The sequence below is a fragment of the Nipponia nippon genome, unplaced genomic scaffold (genome assembly GCF_047370975.1).
Source record: "Nipponia nippon isolate SJK-2023a ecotype South Korea unplaced genomic scaffold, ASM4737097v1 scaffold_5, whole genome shotgun sequence".
In the NCBI taxonomy this organism is placed as follows: Eukaryota; Metazoa; Chordata; class Aves; order Pelecaniformes; family Threskiornithidae; genus Nipponia; species Nipponia nippon.
This window is the reverse complement of record NW_028262369.1, coordinates 74,854,633-74,878,330: the sequence shown is the minus strand read 5'-3', so window position 1 is coordinate 74,878,330 and position 23,698 is coordinate 74,854,633. Positions and strand designations below refer to the sequence as shown.

Here is a 23,698-nt window from a genome sequence, read left to right as displayed (position 1 = left end):
TCTGTAGCAAAGCATAGACTTTTACGAACATTTTTACTTCTCAGTAGTTTGTGAGAATTATTTCAATAATAATTACTAATCTCTTTGAGAGTTTCGAACTGAAGATGCTACTAAATGCCAAGTACTGTTATTACAGTGATGCAATTCTCTTTTGCTCTCTTTCCTAATTAACTCTCTTCACATAATACAGTTGAAGCAGCATTAGAGCAGGAAGTGTTAAATAAGTACTTTAAAAGCAACAACTCACTGGAGCAAGCAAATGTTCTGAGGGAGCCAAAGAACGAAGTGGCAAAATTGTTAACAAAAACATGCAATTATTTTTTAAATTGGTTAGCTGCTGCTGCTCTACAACATTTTTTTTTCCTATGCCTTTAATAGAGTCTGAAAATGTTCCTTAGGTTCAGGAGGTAGTGGGTCTTACTTCAGTATCTGAAAAAATGCCTGAAACAATGTAATTTATGAAGCTGTAGAACACCCATGTGAATGTTAATGACATTAAGTTCAGTGCCATACCACTTGTCTTAAATGAAATCATAAATCTCAGGCCTGTTGGATTCCTTTTTCATCACTGAAATGGATAACAGTGAACTACTTGATGAGTGAACATCTACGCATGGCACAATCAGACCTTCAGAAGAAGGTAAAGACTTTTGAAGAGAAGCTCTCTGAACTACAGATTTGTCTGGACTCAAAGGGAACTGGTGCAGATTGACCCCAGGGGTGAGGCAGGCTCCCCCAAGCACTGATGCCCATGGCTGCATGGAAAGTATGAGGCATTCCTGCTCTGGCACTTGGAATCCTTGGGGACAGGGCTGCTGGCACATGTTGACAGCAACACATGCCCAGGAGCCCAGTTCAGGCTGGATGCCTCGGGCTCGTTGTCTGTATGTTGTGAAGCCAGTCTGCAGGCATGCAGCAGATGTCCCTCATCTTGTGCCTGTATTTCTGCCTAGAATGTACATGATAGATACATGGCAACCAGAAGAAGTCCATCTGTGTGCATGGGCACTGGATGGGCCCTCTCCAATCAATAGATATTTGGATCATGAGTGCCCCTGCCCTTGGTAATAGCTATAGTGGTTTGGAGAGAAGATTTCCCAGAGTATAATCCTGGAGATTAAAAGAGGAAAGTGCTGCCTCTTTCTAAGAAAGACTTGGCCTTAAAGCTGTTGGAGAAATAATGGGCTGGAGCAGTCAAGGATAGCTTGATAGCCTGGTCTATGAGGCAAGCCAGCTCACTGTCTGAAAGACCTCTGAGGAGAAAAAAGGCTGTGCAGGAGACTTGGTTCGGTTCTTCACAGTGACAGTGTGCATGCCAAGCTGTCCCACGGGGCCATGTGTACGTGTTCGCTGAGCTTCATAAACATTGCTATCTGACTTATTTTATCTCTAGGAGTGCTTCACAGACTGCATGGAGAATGCTGAAGTTCAGATATGTGCTATGAAGAAAGATTTCTTTTTTTAAACTGTGTCAGTTTGATTAGAAATGGTGTATGTAGCTATCTTCTATTACAAAACCTGGGAAATTGCTCACATAAAAGCTTAATTACCCATGCAAATTATGACAGATAATTTAAAGTGGTGTTTTCAGAACATGGTCACTCTTGCATTCCTCCTGTCTCATTTTTTCCATTCTACCATGCATATACATCCATACCTTCATGAGCATGTCTCACTTTCATTGAGAATATAAACTAAAAGGTTAGCTTGTACATTTTAAAGAAATGAATATTCATACAATTCAAATGACCTCAAACATTCAAACATCTTCTAACTGCAACTTGGTCCAAAATGGGCTGTCTGGGATCAGTGAGGAATCTGTGTGTACACAGAGGGAATTCAGACGGAAGAAGTACAACTCTTCTGAAGTGCCATTTAGGATTTCTGGGAAACAAATGGGGGAGAAGAAAGAGAAGCATGATTTTATTTTCATTTCCTCAGTGGAGAGGAAAGACACAAAAGTGAAAAGAGGAGGAAGGGTGATGGCAGGTATGATATGAAGGCTTCTGTTTTCAAGACACTCATGCATGACTGGGATTATCCACATTCAAGACATACAAATGTATTAGGCAGAATAAATGTGTGCCTTAGTAAAGCTATTTGCTGTTCTGACATCTCTCTCTTTCTGTTTTTATTAAGTACTTTATCCTGGAAATGAAAATGAAGCTGTTACATCCAACCTTTTTTTTTCCCCAGTGGAATAAGATTTCATGTAAAAAAAAAAATTCTGATTGAAAATTTTTCAAAATCCCTTTTTTCCTAGATCCTGTAGCTTTGTACTGCATATATTAAAGTTTAAAGGCTATTGAGAAAGTCTAAGTAGGTAGCTTACACAAGGATGTGAAAGAGAGCCCCAGGAAGAAAAGGCTTTATTTTTTTGAACCTATGCGCTTTTTTAGGTGAGTGTCCAACGTTTTGGCCTATGATTTGTGTTAACTTAGACTCCCTTGCAACCATTTATTAAAGTGAAAACTGCATACGTTTTCTGCAGAATGCCATTCAACATGTCTAGAATGCTTTCATTAGTTAACAGATTAACATATCAAGGAATGGTTTTCTTTTGTGTATGTAATTTTATTTTCCCTCCTTTTTTTTTTTAACTATATCAGCACTAATAAAATAATTGCTAGCCTGAAACTATTTAGCGAAATATCATTTTAATTGTGATTATTCAATAGTCATAAAAAAGCTTTGTATCATTAGCAAACATTTGAATTCTCTCTGTCAGATATTGTCAATGTATCTGTTTGCTCTGTTTTGAGATAAGCATGTCAAAATCTAAAGTGTGAAAGGAGAAGATTGTCATTAAAGACTCAGGCTGCGAATTGGTAGTCATTCCAAACCATCACTCTGGCAGAGAGAACATTGCTATTACAATTACAGCTCTTTTCTGCTTTATCCAGTTATACTAGTACTTCCCTTCAAGAAGCTCTTCAGAGGAGGAAGAGCTTATTTCTCTTCAGAGTTTCTCAAAAAGTACCTTGAAAAGCAAAGGCTGCTTTGCTTCCAGAGCCTAAAAGCATTGCATGAAGTACTATGTACAATATAATGCTGGAGTTCCAGAAAGGGCTCACAGAGAGCTCCTGAGCTAACAAATCCTTGACATTTCTGTAACACAAGAAGTGTTTATTTTGCATATCCCAGGAAAGAAGTAGAGACATACATACTTGTATGTTATTAATATACTACAGAACTGCTGCTTAGATATCCTTGTCTTTCAGTAAAAAGGTTACAAAGAGAAAATATTGCTCTTAAGCACATTTCTGTACGAGATGAGCATATGCTACAAGAAGAAAAAAAAAAAAAGATTAACTACATGTGCTATTCATAAAGTATTGTTAAGTTCCTTTGTCTGTTGGTTGATAGCCAAGATTGTTGAAAACAGCTATGGATCAGTGTCAATAGGAGAGACTGAGAATAAGACTATTGTTGTTTATGCAAATTAAAAAAATGTGCTAGAAGAAAGAAAGGAGAAATACATTGATGGAGACATGGTTGTTTTGCTTTGTACTCATCCTTCTCTCACAATTATGTTCAAGACTGCCTTTATTCCAACATCAACAGAAGGAAAGCCAGAGCCGACTGAGAAGCAGTCTAAGCAAGTTTCAAGGTTATTCCCCTTGCAAATAATATTGCAGATTAACTCGGCATATATCACAGCTTTGTTTAAAAGGCAGTAAAAACTGGTATGTCTGCAGTCAAAGCTGTGTCTACCTTATTATGGCTGCTGTATTTCAGATAACTGGAGAATACTATGTTTTTAGTTGAGAGAAAGTGATTAAGCATTGCACTTCATACTAAATGGAATTCAAATAAGAACACAGGTCTGTGCAGGGGTAGCTAGGTTGCAAAAAGAATGCCAGTGAATAGCAGATAATAAAAGATGCGCTAGTTAGTCCTTTGGATTGAAAAAAAAAACCAACACAAAAAACCCAGACAGAAAAGCTCTGTTTTGAATTAATGTTGTAGAACAGTGTATGTCTAGGCCCCACGGTTATGGGCGTTGAAGACTGCTGAGTGCTGCGAGCAAACAAAATGACCCACCAAATCTTTTTCATTAATTGACTGTTAGCCACGTTGTGCACATTTCTGAACTAAAGAAAGTCTGCGTCCAATGTGAGTGATAAATTCCTCACCAGCTTGTCTTTTTCTTGGAAATGAATAAATTATAAATTAGAGAGAACTCATTGTGTTAAATATAATTTATTCCATTAAGTAATTAAGCAGTGAAGCAGAAAGGGGAGGCATGAGTGCCAGACTTACCCTTCACTGGATTTCCTATCTCTACTTACCCAGTATCTCTTTTCTTTCCTTGCCTTCCCTTTCAAAATAGTTGAATGTCTTTTCTTTTAATGGGATTCAGATTGAGTTAAGAAACATTAGGGTCTTCAGCCTCTGGCCTGATAGAGACCAGATGCTCCATGTGCTAATATTTGTTCTGGTGGACAAGGTGAATAGGTCACTGAACTCTTAACTGAGAAACGAAGTTGGCAAGCTATATAGAAAGATATTGTAAAATATGTTTTCCATTCTTGCCCTCCAGAGAAGATGAGAATATGAAACAACATCATATTGTTATTCTCTCCATCAGCTTCCTCCTCCTTTACATGTCTTTCAGAAGCAACATGAGAAAAATGCAGAGCAGAATGATCATTTGTGTTCCCCATGTGTAGGCTTGTTAGGGGCGTTTTGGGGCAAATGTGTGCTCACATACATAATGTATATTGTGAATAATCTCAAAGCTGAAGGAAGGATTGTAGTTAGGACTAAGATTTAGCAATAGAATTACAGAGGAATTTCAGTTAAACTTGTAATCTTGTTGAATTCACTTCCAAGAGCACACAGAATTTGATGGTGCTGGCGTTTTTCTCTAGGACAAGCCAGCTGTAGCGCACAGGTAATCCTGAAGCATGAGGGAAGTCTGGAATGGAGCAATGCTGAGGTTGATTTTGTCTGCCTGTATTCTTGGGATGAGAGGAGTGAGAGTACCAGGTTGATTGATATGCCTACATTAATGGATTATTCATTTTTCTGTTCGATTATAAACAAAACCCAGAAGCTGTATTGATCTGCCTCTTTCTTCCTTTTCTTCTCATCAGCTTTTTTTAACTGCTTCCTTTACCAATGCTATTTTTCTTGTTAAAACAAAAAGAACCTTGATAGTAACTTCAAGATCTAAATAATTTTTACTTCTGTGATGCTAAATAACTAAACTCCTGCATTATAAAAATAGCTGCTTTTCAAAATGTCAAATAATGGTGTAATTTCTAGCTGTAATTTTGAGAAAAATAACATGCGTTAATGGAAAACATTTTGCACCAAGTAATGTCTCTTAATATTATGCTAAAGACATGTCACAAATTTAAACAGGTGATTTTGTGTCAGTGTAATGGTGGTCACGACAGAAAAGAATTAGAAAGCAGACATTTACAGACAACAAGACAACACATCTTGAAGTAAGGAATGTAAAGAAGGCAATTTTATTTTAAAAATGTTCATTTTCTTATTTCCAAACAAATAATTGAATAAGTCAGCATTCATTTAAGTGCTGGTAGCTAATAATGTATTTCTCAACTGAAGTGGAACTGTAATGACTGAGGGCTGATTAAAAAAAAAAAAAAAAGCACAAAAAATCCTTGCCTTAAAATCCTGCTATTGAAAATGTCACTGGAAATCTGGCAAGCCAAGGGCTGTTGGGTTACTCCACTCTAAATATTGTACAAAATGAAATTGCAGTTATGTAACAACAAAGTGCACTGGCTGCAAATGAGACCTTCAGAACATCTGTGTTGGGCATTGCTCCATCTCAAGATGGAGGGATTCCTGCCTGCCAAACAAAACTGGCAAGAAAGTTGGGAATCGTCCTGATTATGCTAATCAAGCGACATTTTAATCTTCCTTGGAGGAACAGATTTAGGTTTTCTTGTATTGTTTAAATGTGATATTGTGTGCATAAGCAGCATTTCATCTATTCAATGAGAAAACTTTATCATAGTTTATCATTAGTAACTTTGTGGTGCTCTACTCAAACAAGCATATTAAATTATTTGACATGTAATGTAGAAACTTGTGCTACATAAATACAAATGTTTTTCTCATCTGACTAGTGATAGACATTGGGCTAAGTAATAAGATTGACCTTTCTTTGATAAAGCAAAAGATTTCAAACCATAGATGACAACGCTTTTGCTGGTTGGCCCTGGGGAATGTGGCAGGTGACATAATACTGCTGCTTTTCCACATTCTTCACTGTAAATTTAAATTAAAAGTAACTGAAAATAAATGCCGATTATTGGTGCATAGTGGCAGGGATGCTTCTTCATCTCCACTGACAACAGAGACAATCCCCATATTCTCCTATTCTAATTCAGAGTTGCAAATTGAAAGAGAACAATGAAATAGTTTTATTTTGTGCCAAAGAGATACTACTGACATGTTGTGGTAGAATTCTTACCAAATAATATGAGATGTAGCAAAATTTCACCAGAGAACAAAATGCAAATCCAAGCAGGCAGAATGTGGTTATTTTCTCCTGTAGCAAAAATGCTTTTTCTTTTACAAAATATGAGTGAAACATTTCTGGAAAATGGGGAGACATTTTTAGATGTCTTTTAAGAATAGCAGTTTTTTCAGGACTAGTTGTGACATTATGTATTTCATTTTTGTACCGTGCTTTGAAGATAAAGAATTTTATAGTATTGTCATATGTAAAAACAGCTGTAATGGTTTAAGATCATTATGTTCCATAAATGTTCACCAGCAAGCCCATCAGCTGAGACCCAGTAACTAATCTTGTGAACACCTGTAATCTATTAAAAGCACTCATGTAAGGAGTTACTTCACCTCAGTTGAGAAGCCAATAACAAAATGCTAAGGTGTGATAATGAATATATTAGAGGCAGTAATATCTTAATGTGCAATGGTTTGCTTCAGAAGTGAATGTAGGACAATGCCAACTGCACGATATGTGTACTCAGTGTCTTGTATCTTAGCAGAAAACATAATAGGTCTGGCTAGGAGCACTTTGCATTTCTGTAGGTAAGAACTGCATTACTTGTCTTTCCTGGCTTTTTTTTGTTCCCAGTCATTTCTAGGTTGAACAGAGTAATTAGTTTAAAAAAAATAATAAAAACAAGAAAGAGAGAAGGGAAAAAGAGGTGTATTGCCTCAGAAGACAAACTATTTGTGCAGTTATGTCATGCATAGGTAGTATTTGGTACGTTTTGAGCCACAATGCTGATATTTTGTATCAGAAGTGTAATGATCAGTCATTCATTACTTAATATGTATTTTAAAAAGTAACATTGAATGATAGGTTGTTATCTTTAATTATGTGTTGTGTTTTTTGGTTTTTTTTTTAGAGTGTTCATATTTTGGAGCGGAAGGCTTCTTCGGGAAGCACAGACCCTTCTTTAAGCAAGCAGTTCCTTGAAAGCGACCCTATCTCTCTATCCAAGGTAAGCAAAAACATGGGCTGTAATCTGGGTGATGAGTTTCCCTTTGTAGTTACGAAGTAGTTTGACTAACAGCTTTGGGATATTGTTTTGTATGATTCTACCATTGAATATATTGTGAGCCTGCCCTGGAGCTTCCTATTCCCCAGCTGAGGTTATCAGAGGGGCCAGTAATCTTTAGTAGATGTTACATTAACAAAATTAAGGATTTGGATGGTGGTGGTAGTCTAGGGTGTTTTTGCCCATGGATGGCCCCCAGGAACAAGTTTTACGATCTCAGAGTATGGGGCTAGAATGGACTTTGAGAAATGATCCACTCCAGTCCTCTTATTAAGGTAGAGCAAATCATACTGAAGTCCAAAGGTGCTGCTAATCAATAATGGTATTAATTTAAAAAATATGTCCTAATGACATTCTTTGTGAATAATTTCTTAAAGTTTGAAATTTAAAATTTCTTGCTGAGACCTTCTTTCCTGACCACCCGTTCCTGAAAGGTGCAGCCTTGTGCGTGGTGCTTTGCAGTCAGCTTCTTCCTGGTTGAGTTCCTTGGTTTTGGAATAACAGATTCCAAATAGGTCTAATTCCATGTAAAGAAGGCTTCATTTTAAGGTACTTCCTATGAAAAAGTAAGATTGTTACTGAAAAGGTCAAGATGCTGTGATGGAATATTTGGTGGAAAAGAGAAACCTGAAATTAAATGTCTGTAAGTTCTGAAACAGAACTAGTAAAACAAATTCAAAAGGAAACATGCAGTTCATCCAGGGAAAATGAAATAGTTCATTCTGGTTTATTTGGAAAAGAAATACTTTGCAGTCAAAAAGACTAAGTTCAGAAAGCTATTGGTAGTGGTTCCCTTACTCCCAATACCTGGAGCATATGCAGACCCAGGGACTGTAAGTTGTGCTCGTGTTCCCCTGGTCCTGCTGCTTCGTGCAGAGCTGTTTCTGACGTAACATGTAGGGAATTGCAGAAGTCCTGAAGTACTAATGCTGTACTTGAGAATTGGCATTGGATGAGGACCCTTCAAGCATATAACTTGCACTCTGGTTTTCCTCCATTTCTGGCTGCTCTTGCATAATGTCCCTTGTATTGGGCATATATATATTCTAATATATATATATATTATATATATATATATATATATTAGGGTCTAGACCACATGTCTTATGAGGAGCGGCTGAGGGAGCTTGGGTTGTTTAGTCTGGAGAAGAGGAGGCTGAGGGGAGACCTTATTTCTCTCTACAACTACCTAAAAGGAGGTTGTAGCGAGGTGGGGGTTGGCCTCTTCTCCCTAGTAACGAGTGATAGAACGAGAGGAAACGGCCTCAAGCTGCACCAGGGGAGGTTTAGGTTAGACATTAGGAAAAACTTCTTCACTGAGAGGGTGGCCAAGCATTGGAACAGGCTGCCCAGGGCAGTGGTTGAGTCTCCATCCCTGGAGGTATTTAAAGAATGGGTAGATACGGTGCTTGAAGACATGGTATAGATGGACTTGGCAGTGATAGGTTGACTCTTGGACTCGATGATCTTAAGCGTCTTTTCCAACCTTGATGATTCTATGATTCTATCTCATCACACCAAAACTGTGGGATGAGGCACAGTTAGGATTGTTAGGATGGTTTTAATAACAGCTTGTAGCACTGGTGCAGCAGAAGACAGGTATCCACATTGCACTGAATAATTGCTCGTTTTGTCCTTCTGTATCAGGCCTTTTCTTTAAATGAATAGCTATATGAGATTGTGTGATTTCTAGTTGAGAAGTAATCAATACTGATGTTATCTAGTAGATAAAAGACTTATGCCTGCAGCTGATCTTCTAAAGGAGAAATCAATATAGTGAAGAATCAGTTGGCAGAGCTGTGGAGAGAGATTCTCTGTTCGCCCCAGGGGACTCATGGTTTAATTTTCTCCCCTCAAGTGCCAAGTGCTTCTTTGTAGGAAAAAAATAATGCATATGTGCTTCCCTCTATAGTAGTGGAAATATAATATCCAAGCAAAACACAGGCAAGTAAAAAAGGGGTTTTTTTTGAGCGTGGCATTTACAGGCACTGGGATAGTTCCAGTTTATAGTTATGCAGGGAAAACTAAACTGAGTAAACATTTCTATTAAAATCTACTGCAGTATGTATTATTTGGGATAGAGCTTTTCACCCTTCTTAAAATAACAAGACTTTATTGAAAATTGTAGATTTGAAATTTGCTATTACTTTTGAAATCGTATTTTCATAATAGTAATGTTAACGTTATCAGGGCTGTGTAACTTACTTGGAGGTATTATGAAAGACTGACAGTGCTTGTCTTTGATCAGTTTTGTGGGAAATGGAGGAGACAATTTTTTTTCCCTTTAAATGTTTGATGCTATATGACCTCCTTCCTCTCTCGATACCTTTTCATAACATTGCTGGGAGTTGTGACAGATCAGCTGAGAAAATGCAAGTTTACAACTTTGTAGGATACAATTAGTGAAAGAGAGTCTTAATGAGCAGGTGATGGGAGATTTTTAAGTTAGTACAGAATTTTGTTGATTACAGTAGTAGCAAGAGGATAGAAATAAAGGCATGACTGTTTTTTCTCTTTAAAAATATTGTTCTTTAGCTGTTCACTAGGGTATATTATAAGTCTGGCTTGAATTGTACAAGTCGTCATGCATAAGAAGTGGTATGTACAAGAAATATGCTTTAATTGGCTCCCTGAAAGGCATACAGCTGGTTGTATCTGGAATGATACAGTTCCTATTCTTTTCTCTAGAGAGAAAATTAGTTAGCTTTCCTATAAATTTCTGTTAATACAGTGAAAATGAATGCAGGAAAATAAAAAAAAAACCACCCAAACTTTTGCAGATTTCTAAAGGCGCAATTAGTCTGTGAAACTCTGTCATAAAATGCCTTTGAAGACAAGAGGTGGCTACATTCAAAGCCAACAACAAACCAACCTTTTCTACTTGTTTTTTGGAGAGTATCCAGAATCAATGTACCTTGTACTTTAAAGATCAGAAAGTTCACAATTTTTTATGATCAGGGAATACCACAAAGGGTACTGTTAATATATGCCCATATATTTAACAGTATGGTTTCTTCCTCATTTCATCTCATGATCCCATCTTTTTTTAGAGAAGGAATACTCTGAGTAAAGGTATGTTTTCAACATGCAGATTCTTGCAAAATCTCTTCAGTCCTTTTAGTTCTTACACTGCAGTGCAGATTTGTGGGGTGCCTTCTGGATAGACTTAACAGGTGGTCAGAGCCACCTGCACTTTCACAAGGTTACCTCCAGTAGCATGTCTGACCTTTCTTATACTTGGCTCAGCCACTATTTGATCCTGTTTTCAGGTATTTGGATGTCTTTATTTCATTGGGACACAGTCATTGTGAACAGCAGGTCCAGGCCCACCCTCAGATTGTCATTCAGTTACAGTGTCAGACTTTTTTAAAAGCTTCAACTTCCTTTTAGTTACCTGGTGTTAGACTTCCAAAAATATTCATATTCAGTAGTTTTAAATGAGATACAGCTGGACATAATACAGTGACCATGTAGTTTGGTACCTAAATAGGCTGATTTAAAAGCTTAGCCCTCCTTTACTCTTTGTCTTGCACTGGAGAATTTGTGCTACATGTAAGAGCACTTTTTCATCATGTGTGTGCACAGTTAATTAATCAATGTGTCTTCATACTTTTTCACCAGGAACCTGACAGCTGGGAAATCATAGAGGGTCTGAAAATAGGCCAGACCAATGTCCAGAAGCCAGACAAACATGAAGGTTTCATGCTGAAAAAGAGAAAATGGCCTTTAAAAGGTTGGCACAAGGTAAATGTCTGATAAAACAGTCAAAAGATTACCTCATTTTATGAGTTGGGATTTCTTGTCTAGAGGAAATTACGGCATCAAATAAATGCCCGGGATTTTGGTGTATGACTTTTTCTTCAAATTGTGTAAAGAGTTAGTTTGCACACACAGCTCATGGCTTCCAAATTGCAGTGTCTGCTACCTAATGTTGTATTAAAATCCAGGTGGAAGTTGTAAATAATGCAGCAGATGCCTTGTGGTTTAAGAGGTTTAATCAATATCCCTTTCATTCTTTCCAATATATTATAACAAAATGTTGCTGTGTACTGTAAGATTGCATTGAGTTTATATTAAAGTACGCAGGACTTCATGATAGCACAGGAGAGCTGAGAGGCTTTTGCGTGGACCTAAGGTGTTCGTACAGGAGAGCGTTCCCCTTCCGGTGTGCTGACTGGGCAGATTTGCTCAGCTTTGTCCCTGAATTCTGTTTGTTTTCTTGATTGCAATCTTCTGTGTGGGCATGCAGTGCGACTATGCACTTTTGCCATTAGATGTCTCAATTTAAAAAAACAAAACACCCCAAAACTCAACGCCCAATCTCCTGTTTCTATTTAGTTAATTTAGAGACATTTCTCCATGCATAATTCTACCTTCTGTTAGCCCTAAACCTGGTGTTCATAAACTCTTTTGTCTGTATTTTATACCATAATAATTACATTTTTTCACCTTTTTTAGTGACAAGATGTGTGGTATTGACGTTCACCTGTCTTTCTGTAGCTGAGGGTACTTGAAGCAGGATAATTTTCTAGGACAGATTGCATTTTACTGCAAAGGATAGTGGAAACCATTTGTTATACATGGCATTTTTTTGGGAAAGCATTAACTTCGTTTTTTTGCTAAACACTGTGGGTCTTACTCAGGTCTGAGTCCAAATGCAGTCCATACTAGTATAAATTACACTTTTTTCTAATTTCTCTGTTCTTTCTGAAGGTTATACTAACTGATACATATGCCTGCAACCCTTTTTTGTGCATGCCTATCTACCGTCGATTTTTTTGGTTTTGTTTAACTTAACTAGACTGATTTGTAGTTTCAACTACCAAATACATATGTGCTACTTGAATTTAGTCTAGGGGGATTAAAGAATTTCAGACAAAAAAAACCCCAACCACAACCCACAAACAAGCACACCAAAAAAACCCCAAACAAACCCCCCCCCCCCCCCAAAAGAAAACCAATTAATAAGATGTATAAGAATATATGGAATAACCCACTGCTTCCACTCCTTTAAAATACATTAACATAATGTGTTGTTTCTTGGACAAAGGAACTTTATAGGAGAGCAAGGGGAGTCCAACTTTCACAGTTCTATAAAGGAGATCACTACTGGTGATCTGTTTTTCATGTTGACTTTAGAGCAGTTACCTGTGTAAATAATTTTTAATGTGATTAAGAGCTTCACAGTTCAGCATCCCCCTCTACTCTGCCTTACGTCTCACCTAAGGATCTGTGCTGAACTTATGTTTCGAAACTGTGGATTGGTTAATAAGTTTCTTTTTTTTCCAACTGCTGCCTCAATATCCTGCAGTTTCCATAACAATACTTTGTGCTGAGAGCCCAGTGAGGAATTTCAGAGACAGTAATTGTAGCATGTGCTGTGTTAGTGTTCTGCTAGCAAAGCCATAGCATCCTCTGTCTGTTGAACATTGCATGTTATATTCTGACAGTTCTGAACATGCTTTAGTAGCATACCAGGTATAATATGTGCAACTCAGAGAGTAGTTTATCATTTTCTGAAGTGTAGTATGCTTTGGAATTAACTATGAGGAAAGGTCATTTTCTTTTGTCTGTGGAGAGGTAGAGCAATATGAAATGAATATCATGTTCTTGTGAAGTCCATTAACGACCACACCTAGCTAAAAAAAAACCCAAAAAACAAACAAACAAACAAAAAAAACCCAGAACCAAAAACCCTCCTGTTATTTTGACATCTTATTCAAGAAGTTACGTCTCCAGGAAAGCACTATTTTCTTGCCCTGCGTGAGATATTGGTACCATCTGTTGTGCAACTGACATAATTTCCAGAACTACCTTCAGGAGATATTTTCTGCACTCTAACTACTGACCCTGCTCATAGTGTCGATTTATCAGGTTCACATCATGAAAACATTGTTCTTCCCTTCCATGTCAGAGAGCTTAGAGAGTCTAGGATAATATTTTGCTGTGTTTTAGATTTTTAACATAGATTAGTTCTTTAGGTTAGACTCTAAAAATATGAATTAGTTTCTATTAATTAGCATGTTTTGAAAGTTAGTGGTGGTAAACACAAGTTAGTGAATCTCATTTCAAGTCTAGGTTTTCTGCTTGGCTGTATCTTTATGCTGTGTGCCAAAGTCTATGCTAACTTGTCTGCAATGCAGCTTGAGTGGTCTGGTACACACAAGCTAGGGCAACTTCAATTGCAGGAGAAACACATTGTGAATAGGGGATTCTGTTCTCTGCTGTCAGAGCCACTCAGCAAAATAAAGGTGTAGCAATGGCACAGATGGCATCATCAGTGTAGTGTAGCCCTGGTAACTATGTCAATGAAGATACAATGGGTCACACCGTGTCAATGACTAACACCCAAAACATAAGCCCTCCCATGACCTGGATATGTTGCTGGGAATGCTGTAATATTTACACTTGTACCAATACCTGTATTAGCTAGACTACAGCTAGAAAAGGTATAATCAGCACGAATTACAATCTCATCTTTACCTCACAGCATAGAGGTCTGCCATGAGGCACAAAGTTTTGGATGGTAGAGCAGTGTCTCACAGCCTGCATTTTTTTCCCAGCTGGAGATCAAGGAGACCACAAGAACATCCATATGTGCGTCTTCCTTTTGAGATGTAGATCTAACACTAGGAAAAACTTTTCAGTTTCTGGATAGGGAAGGTAGGTTGTTAGTTTGAAATGTGACCAGCTTCTGTGGGAAGGAAAACAGTAAGAAAATGAAGAAATAGACACAACTGTTTTGGCCTACAGTGTCTTTCTTATACAGTTCATTGAATTGGCTGGAAAACTGAAAAAATACCCTTCATTATTGAGTTGTGTTAAGTTAAACCTAGAACATAATGTTGAAAAAAGGGAATCTAGTTTTTCTTGCTTAGAAGATAATTGTTGTCAAAAAAAAAAAGCAAGAAAATTATTCAATACTGTATTTATCCTTTCTTTCCAACCCACAAACAATCCTTAATTTCTACAGAGTAATCCTTTTCTTTTGCAGAAGAATTATTGTGCACAGTTTAAATTGCATCTGCTCGTTAAGAAATAATTTTTTTTTTTTCTTTCAGAGGTTTTTTGTCCTGGATAATGGAATGTTGAAATATTCGAAGTCACCAATTGATGTAAGTAAAGTTGAAGGCTATTTTAAAATTTGTATTGGAATTCAGCCTGCCAGGGTGATTAAAATCTCATACTCACTCTGGGCATATTTGTGACAGTGCACGCGTGAAAGTTGTTGATGGATTCAAAGAGAGATCTGTATATAGAAAGCATGTAAGGTTTTGGTTGATTTCTGTTCTCAACAATTCTACCTTTTCTTACTTCTATGAAAATAAAAACTACATTACTTAAAGTAGTTCTTTAATGAAGGTGCTCGAGAGATGAGCCTGATCATGTGTTTTTCTTTCTCAATTTTATGTCAGCCAGAGCTGATTATTCTGAGATATGTGGATAGGACAGAGAAGTGATTACAATGTACTCAAGAGAGATAAAGGGTAGCATTAAATTAGTTAGATCTGATACCAATAACTATCAAGCGGTAGCAGCAGGGAGCTGAGTACTGTTTAATTTTCTCTGCTTCTCACTTACCTGTAGCTGTGTACTGGTGTGAACCAACACACTTTAACTTTGGAGTTGGCTCCGAACCAAGCACTTCTTGTGAGGTACTTTTGTCTATCTGTAAATATAGTAAGTGGTTAGTCTGACTACAGGTTTTATTTTTTAATATGGCTTTATATTAAAATGTTCATAAAATGGGAAACCATTTCAGCACCAGATTTTTTTCTGTTAAATATAGTGAAGAAGTGCATGATACTACCAATTTCTTACCCTGCTTTTTGATTTTAGATACAGAAAGGCAAAGTCCATGGGAGCATTGATGTTGGTTTATCAGTTATGTCTATAAAAAAGAAGGCTCGTAGAATAGATCTTGACACAGAAGAACACATCTATCATCTGAAGGTAAAAAGTGGTGCAAATACTTATTCTCTTTTCATCCACAGTGGAAACAAATAAAACTGTAAAAGATGTGCAGAAAAGTAGTATTTTGAATGCTTTCTTGATAGTGAATTTGTTTCCAGGTGAAGTCCCAGGATTCGTTTGATGCATGGGTTTCAAAATTACGCCACCACCGGTTGTACCGTCAGAATGAGATTGTGAGATCTCCGAGAGATGCTAGCTTTCATATATTCCCTTCAGCCTCTACTACAGAGTCTTCACCAGCTGCTAATGTGTCGGATGGAAAGGTACGTAGTGTTCTTTTGTTGAAAACTCATGCCCGCTGGACTTGCTCACGGGCAGTTTTGGTGGGCTTCGCTTGTAATGCCAATAGAGAGGAGTTTCCACTGTGGGAACCAATGGCGTGCAAAAAGCTGTGAGTGTGTGCAGCTGAAAGACTGTCTAATTTAGCCTTACTGCAGCCTTCATTAATGGGTTGCTGTAGAGACCCTGCAAAGAATTCGCCATCCCCAGAACAATTTGCACTTGCCTTTGTCATCAGGGATAAATCTGTCTCTTTACAGTTTGATAATGTTCTTCCTCTTAAACAACAGCTTTTCTAACTGGTGGTTAGCAAACACAGTTTGCTTGTGAGGTTTTTGATTTGGTTCTCCCACATGCTGTTCAGAAAAATCTCCATCTTGGGGAACTATATAGTCAAATCACAGATGTCACTGAAATTGCAATGCATATTTTGTTTTCTTATTCTGAAGTAGTATCGTGATTACACTGACTGAGCAACATAGCAACAGTAAATTTAAGCATTTTATTATGCCTTAGGTGCAACAAAATAGTTTCCCCTGGCAGTCTCCTATACCTTGCAGTAACAGCCTTCCTGCAACCTGCACTACTGGTCAGAGTAAAGTAGCAGCCTGGTTGCAGGACTCTGAAGAGATGGACAGATGTGCAGAAGGTTAGTCTTACCTTTTCATGCCTTGTTCTTTCAGCAAAACTTCTTGTTGGTATAAAATAAGAAACAGTAAAGTGATTAAGTTGCATCTTTACAAGCACATGAAGTAGTTTTTCAGGTAATTAGATGCTTGTGGTGGGAACTTCCCTCTATGCATGTTTTGGGATGTTGCTTTTAAAATTTATCTTAATAACGTGTATTATCCTAATGGATATAATTGTTAAAATATGATCAATTTTTGAGGTCCAGACTTGTTGCTGACTCCCATAGAAATAAAAAGTGCTCAACATCTCTAAAAATAAAGCTTTTACTTAGATGCCTTACTACTGGGGATTTGGACATTTAACTTTTATAATGCCAATGATGGACATCATGGCAAAAAAAAAAAAAAAAAAAAAAAGTCTGAACTGAAGCACCTAATGTATTTTTGTTTTATATCTGTTAGATCTTGCTCATTGTCAGTCAAACCTTGTGGAACTCAGTAAACTTCTTCAAAATTTAGAAATACTACAGAGAACTCAGTCAGCACCAAATTTCACAGACATGCAGGTAAATATGCTTGAACATAAATCATCACACTGAAACGTTTGTTCTTTGCGTTAAGGGAAATATAGAGATGTTGTCTGTTAACTCAGAATGATTTTCTGAAATCACAGTAACTCTTGGATGAAAGGTTTATCATATATGTTTATCTTAATCATGTGTAATAATGTTTCATGTGTAATCAATTAAGACATTAATTATTTGAGTTAAATAGGACAAATCAAATGATTAAGTCATTTGCAGAGCAAAACTGAGAACTGTTACAATAGAAATAAATGTATACGTTGAAATTGTATTTAAGGAGTTTTTGTTGTGCTGAGTAAGATATCATTTTAAGTTTTTAAGGAGTGGAGACCCAAAGACCCTCAAAGATGAAGTTGCATGCTCTAGAAAAGAGGGCATAGTGCAAAGGTCCCAAGGGTTGGACTGTTTCCCAGTTCAGGGTGAGTTTTCCTCTTGACCACAAGAAAGCAACAGCAGATCCTAAATCCTAAATACTTTCTTCCTTTTTCACTCAGTCCCCTTGAGTACACAAACCTCCCAGTGGTGTTGGTGCATTGGGAAGTCTAGTTCCAATGAGGTAACGAGACTTACCATTGATTTCAGGAAGAGGTGAACTCTACATTTCTCTGAGTAGTACCAGAGTAGAAATCCATAAGGATTTCACGAACTGGTCCTAAATATTGTGCACTCATGAAGGAAGTATACCAGTAGTTTTGCTAAATGAGCTAAATGTACCATGTACTTATAGAAGTGTATGGATAGCTACAGCTGGTCACTGCTGTAGTTGCAGGCCCCGGCAGTGGCATTCTTCTCCTTACTTTCTAATTTGTAGATGTCTAATGCTGCAATTCTTTACTAACTTGCTGTACTGTCTGTGTTGCTTGTGTCAACTTAATAGTACTTTGTCGCTTTTAACTATTTGTGTAATGTAGGCTAACTGTGTAGATATTTCAAAGAAAGACAAGCGGGTCACGAGACGATGGAGAACAAAAAGTGTCAGCAAAGATGCAAAAATTCAACTTCAGGTACTGAATGCACAATGTTTTACTTTTCACTGTACTTTTAGATGAACTTTTAAGCATGAAATGATATGTTAGCTGAAAGTAGGAAGTCAATGTACTGTCTCTTGTGTTCCTGATGAAGAAAATTAAGTCTCTGTTGTTTAAAACCTAAAGAAGATAGTGAGAAAAGTATTGATTTTACTTTCATTCATATGAAAACATTGCCATCTAGGGAAAGGAGGGGGATCTGAATACTAGTCAATTAAGGTGCAAAAAAAGCAATATGCATGCAGCACACGGGGATGCTGATGCTCTATCTCAAACTTCCCAAGATGAGCAGTTGAACAGGTGACATCAAGCTAAAAGCAGAAAACATGAATGAAATACTAAACACACCAGTTATCTTTGTCAAGATGTATACCAGGAATGTTACCAATGAGAAGTATTTTCACAAGCCTTCTCTTATGGAAAAGGCTAGTATGGGAACAAACTGAATAAACCAAAGAATAAATTACGTGAAGAAAGAATTTACCCCATCCTGCCTTAGAGCTGAAAAGTAAAAGCACAGAAATAAGCATAATACTCTTGTATTACTGCTAGATCCAGGGTGTCTTACTGTGTTTTGTCAGAAGTAGTTGTGTGTTTTGAGGCCTAATCCAAACCCCAATCTTTTTTATAATGGAGCAACTGATAATGAAGACTATATTCAACTGACTTCAGCAGATAACAATCACCACTGTGATGTCTGCTATAGAATAAATAAATGTCAGCAACTTTTGATCCATTTAAATTCTTTGAAATTCATGCAAACTTTGAAAGTCCCCTAGAGGCACAATAAGGAGTTTTCTGTGACTCATTTAAGTTTAGTAATCTTAAGGAAAGAAGAAATTGTAGTGGCATCAGCTTTCTCATTGCAGCTCTTGTAGGTGATTTTTTTTCTACCTGTTATACTAGATAAATCACAATAGGTTGAACAATGAAGCATCTGTTAGGATTAAAAATGCTTATTAACAAAGGAATTTTGGTGATTGATGTCATGTCTTATTACCTGCATTTGAGGGATCACTGTGTTTCCTTGCTGCTGAATAACACAGGCAAATAAAAATATCAGGAAAATGGATGCAAGTACTTGGTGCCTGTGAAGAGACAGTCAACACTGCATGTTCTTCTCTCATGCCACAGTGGTCTCAGAGAAATTCCTCTGCACAAAAATGGTGAAAAAATGATGAAAGCAATCAATGTATGATGATCTAGGGTGGGTCATGAGGAATTACTAGCTGTTCCTGTGTTGCCTGTACTTTGCCAGTGACACTGGTCTGGGCTTCCGTCATTTTGGCACCTGACTCTCAAACTGTTGTTTGTGGCTTGGCAGGAGTTGTGCCTCAGCTCCTGAAATTCTCAAATACGGTTGGTTTGCAGGTTTCCCTGAGAGAATTTGTTTGCATAGCACTGCTCTACATTGGTCTGTGACTTCTGGGTCGATAATGAACTCTGCTTTACCTGGGTCAGCATTAACTCCTGGCAAGCTTAATGCTGGAAATGTAAAACTTATTTTGTTAGAGCAAAGCATAAAGTTATTGATGACTGGTTTATAAATTAATTTGCAGTGAAACAGAAAAAAGAAAATTATTCTAAACTGTATGGAAGATGAAAACTCTTTTTTGGCTGCTCCGTTATCTTGCTTAGTTTCATGGGCTCAACACATTGTTTAGTCTTCCAAGGGCTGTCCTGTCCTGTGAATGGTCTAAAGCTGTGATCTGTGGAAGATGGCCTCACTCTGACTCGTTGTGTTATTTCTAATTTGCTCACGTTGCCATTCTACTAAAATGTGGATTTCCTCCCACGCCTAGGTGCTTTTTAAGCTTACAGTGCCATTTTGTTCTTATGTTAGCCATTCCTTCTAGCTGCATTGGCCTTCATTATAGGTCATTTTTTCAAGACTACTCCAACTCTTTATAAAGCGTTTATCAGGGCATCCACTACTGAGAATCACTTTGTCTAATTTCTGATTGTTTCTTCATGGTGCCTACATGTGATTTGCTATCAAGTGGTTGACATTTGGTACTAAGAAAACTTCTGTTATCCTTTTCCTTTCCTCATGCCTCCATACATCTCATTAGTTTTAGAGGATAATGCTAATGCTAACATACTAACTTTAAGCTAGTTGCACTATTAATTCCATTTGAAATACTTGCACCTATTTATTTTAGAGTGAGCGGTCGTTAACTACCATCAAAAGACCCTTTGATAGTATGATGTTGAGAGCCATCCTTCTGGTGAGCATAAAAATTAGGGAGCTCTATATATAGGAGTCTTGTTCATGAGTAATGGGGAACGAGGGTGTAATTTTTGCTAGCTCAGCATCCGCTGCATAAGATGCAAGGAGAGAATTCTCCCATCCAGATTTTGTATTGTACTTGTTACCAGTTATTTGTTAATAAGATAGCTTTTGTTGTATTCTTGCTAACGAATTCTGCGATATGAATGCTAGGTGTATAATGTGTTTAAAACATACTGTTTCTTGTAAGAAAAGCTGCTTACTTTGTTTCTTAGAAATATATATTTGCCAATTAGGTATACCAGTTCTGTATGCAGTTAAATTTGCTCACACAGCTAATCCCAGTGACTAGAGTGGGGTTACTCCCCAAAGTAAAATTGAGCGTAGCATCTGTGTATATGTTTGCAGGTTTGGGGGTTTAGTATTGCTAAGTTGTTTAGAATTAACAGCTTAATTTATAGGCCTTTACTCAAGAGTAATACATGGACTGCTTCTTTGAAGAAAGATTGCTTTTATGAAGGTGTTTTTTTATTTTTAAAAAGCCTATTTAAAGTTTTATGAAAATGGCATGTATTCATTCATTTTACAAATTACGCTTTCGTACAAAAACTGAGTTGTGGGGTTTTTTTTCCCTTTGGGTAAAAGACCAATTTGTCATTCTCGTGACAATCTAAAGATCTTCAAAATATGGAAAAGCAATAAAATGAGTTAATGTTGATTTGATTTCCATCAAAAGCTCAGCATTGTGAAGTTCCAAGACTGATTTTTTTTTTTTCTTTTTCTTTTTTTTTTTTTTTTTCTTCCTGGGGGGGAGTAGTTTAATAGAGAACTATATAGTATGGAGCAACCTGAAAAGTCATCTTGCTCTGCTGAGGCTTTCAGCTCAGAAACGAAACCAGACGCTTTTCCCTTAAGTATTTCTTTGTATCGTAACTCAGATTATGACATCACTTTCTATTGTGTTGAGGGGAGTGTGTGGTTCTGCAGAGCTCATTGTACCCATTTTAATAATGTATACCTGCATTCATAATCTTGCAGATATAGATATATATTTGTGCATGTCTCTCTCTCTGTATGTATGTATATTTATATCTGTCCCTATTAGTTAAACAAGAATATTCTTCCTAACTCTTATTCACAGGATAGACATACTTCTATAGAGCACAAAGAGCTTTACGTTATGTGTATGATGTGTTCTCTGCTTTAACAAAGTTTGTACTCTCTACTTTAGAGGTTATGTACATGTTTTTTAATGTGAGAATTTTGTAAAATATTGCAAAGCAAGGCTTCTCTTACTGTGACCATTAGACAACCTTTCCATTGTCAGTAGCACTGCCACGAGTATCAGCCACAGGGCGAAGGGCGTGGCCATTCTCAAATGCAGCAACCCTACCAGTGGGAATGTTACAGGAGCAAGACACTTCAGCTAATAACTGAACTACAATATCCTGTTCTTCAGCATGGTGTCCATGTATGCAATCCATACCATTGTTATTTATATGGTGCCCAGGCTGCTTTCAGAAAAAGTAAAAATGTATACAGATTTAAAAATACTGAAGTGGCTATAGGTGAAGATATAGGGGAAATGTAAGAAGAATGTAAAGGGATTGAAAATTGTTTTCTAAAAGCAGAAAGGTGACTTTTCTAGTCTCCTAAAATCTTAAAATGGCTTCAAAATAATGACATTTTGATTAGACATTAAATAGAAGGACTTTATGATAGGTGTGTAGCTCCTCTGCATTAGGGAATTTCTTACTTGAGTTTAATGTACCATGATTAATTTTCTTAAATGTAAAATAAAAGTCAAATTAAGCAGGATGAGACCACAAGTTAGGCATGCAGAAAAGGAAGTAGTTGTTGGAATACTTAGTTTTCATTTGTGCTGCTTTATCTGAGTTTTTGCATTGATTTGGAAGCCAAGCCTTCAGTAATGTATGGGAGAAGTAGTTGAAACTCAAAAAAGTGGTGTGTGGAGAAAATGAACAAATAGGCTCAAGGATGGACACGGAAATGCTAGAGCTGTACACAGGAATGTTTACATAAGCAAGCTCACTATAACGTATACACTGAAAAGTTTAACCATTCAGATGCATGCATCTTCAGTGACCACAGTTCATGCACTTCCACTAATGCAAAGTGATCTCTTTCAGAATTCATCTTCTAGATGGTCAAGTGACCCCCAGAAGGAGTTTGGATTTTGTGTTTTCTGCCATGCCATAGCATCCTTTTTGTTTTCTTATTCCATAATTGCCTTATGACTGAATGGCAATGCTAATAGATTTTTTTTTTTTTTTGGTAGTCTTAGTTAGCGTACTGCAGTCCAACTCATTTGGAGATAATTTTAGTGAACTATCTAGCTTTTTTATGTGTCTGGCATACACAACTGAAAACATGTGATATGTCCTCAGAATGTGTAGGCCGTAAGAGTTGACAAAATTGAAATCCACTTAAAGACTCACCCTCTCCCTTTTCTGATCACCTTTCATCTTCCTGTGTCCCATCACCCCTTCCCTTCTCTTTCTCTACTTCCTTCTCTTCTTGCATTCACTGTCAGGAAGGGCCAGCACCGAAGGGCCAGTTCAGCACAACACGACGCCGGCAGAGACTAGCAGCTGCAGTGGCTACAACAGTGAGTGGATTTAAAAATCAAGGGATAGCTCTAAAGATGGGAAGCTGTGTAACTTGAATGTGTAATAAGCTTATGAAAATGTTTCTTGCACTTTTTGGAGGTGTCCATGCTACCCACTTTCAGCTGAGTTTCTTAGTGGTCAGGCCTGACACAAATGAATTCCATAAACGTAGGTCTAAGCTTGTTTACATGGTACATGTCCCTCCTCCTTTATGCAAGTGCAAGTGACAGTTAGACTCAGGCCCTGCACTATTTGAACATGTCTTTGACATACTCTGCTGTATACTATACAAAATGGAAAGAAATGATCAAATTCTGTTAAAAGATTCTCGTGATAGTCTATAGCAAGACAGCAGAACTAAGAAAATTTGTTACAAACAACCATGGAATTATAAAATCTCCTGATTTTTTCTTTTTTTTTTTAAGTAGTATAAGGTTAGCCTTTTCATTTGAGACACTTTCTGTTTACATTCCATAATCCCAAAAAGTCATATTACTACCTCTAGTGTCTGTATTTAGTTTTGCTAATTCTGTAAGTTTTTGACACAAAATCTGGAGCTAGGAAATCAACACAGGAGCTGGGAATTGGGAGAGGGATGCACTGTTTGTGAAATCAAATTAGCATCAAAAGGATAGCTTCAGCTGCTGCTTTAACAGGAAAGCACTTATTAGGAATGCACAATGTAGACATTAGTACTAATCCATCAACTGATTAGTAAAACAGCTAGACGGGGAAGACTCTGTGCTGCCAAAGACTGAAGTGAGCTTTAAATGCATACCCCTTACCTAGCCCAAGCAGTGAATGTCTTCGTCAGGGTAAAGTATTCCACG

At 37.3% G+C, this 23,698-nt stretch overlaps 1 protein-coding gene across 10 annotated transcripts in view; it reads left to right on the top strand.

The window, feature by feature from the left end:
* OSBPL6 (oxysterol binding protein like 6) overlaps window positions 1–23,698 on the top strand; it is a 111,678-nt gene that overhangs the window by 55,190 nt on the left and 32,790 nt on the right. For 4 of the 10 annotated variants that reach the window (XM_087734833.1, XM_087734834.1, XM_087734837.1 and 1 more), the window contains exons 3-11: window positions 7,362–7,457; window positions 11,136–11,258; window positions 14,576–14,629; window positions 15,354–15,467; window positions 15,587–15,751; window positions 16,284–16,416; window positions 16,859–16,962; window positions 17,892–17,984; window positions 22,793–22,867. In XM_087734833.1, coding sequence (XP_087590959.1) covers window positions 7,362–7,457; window positions 11,136–11,258; window positions 14,576–14,629; window positions 15,354–15,467; window positions 15,587–15,751; window positions 16,284–16,416; window positions 16,859–16,962; window positions 17,892–17,984; window positions 22,793–22,867 — 957 coding nt within the window. The remainder of the gene's footprint in view (window positions 1–7,361; window positions 7,458–11,135; window positions 11,259–14,575; window positions 14,630–15,353; window positions 15,468–15,586; window positions 15,752–16,283; window positions 16,417–16,858; window positions 16,963–17,891; window positions 17,985–22,792; window positions 22,868–23,698) is intronic. The other 6 variants (XM_087734841.1, XM_087734835.1, XM_087734839.1 and 3 more) reach the window with 3 other exon arrangements.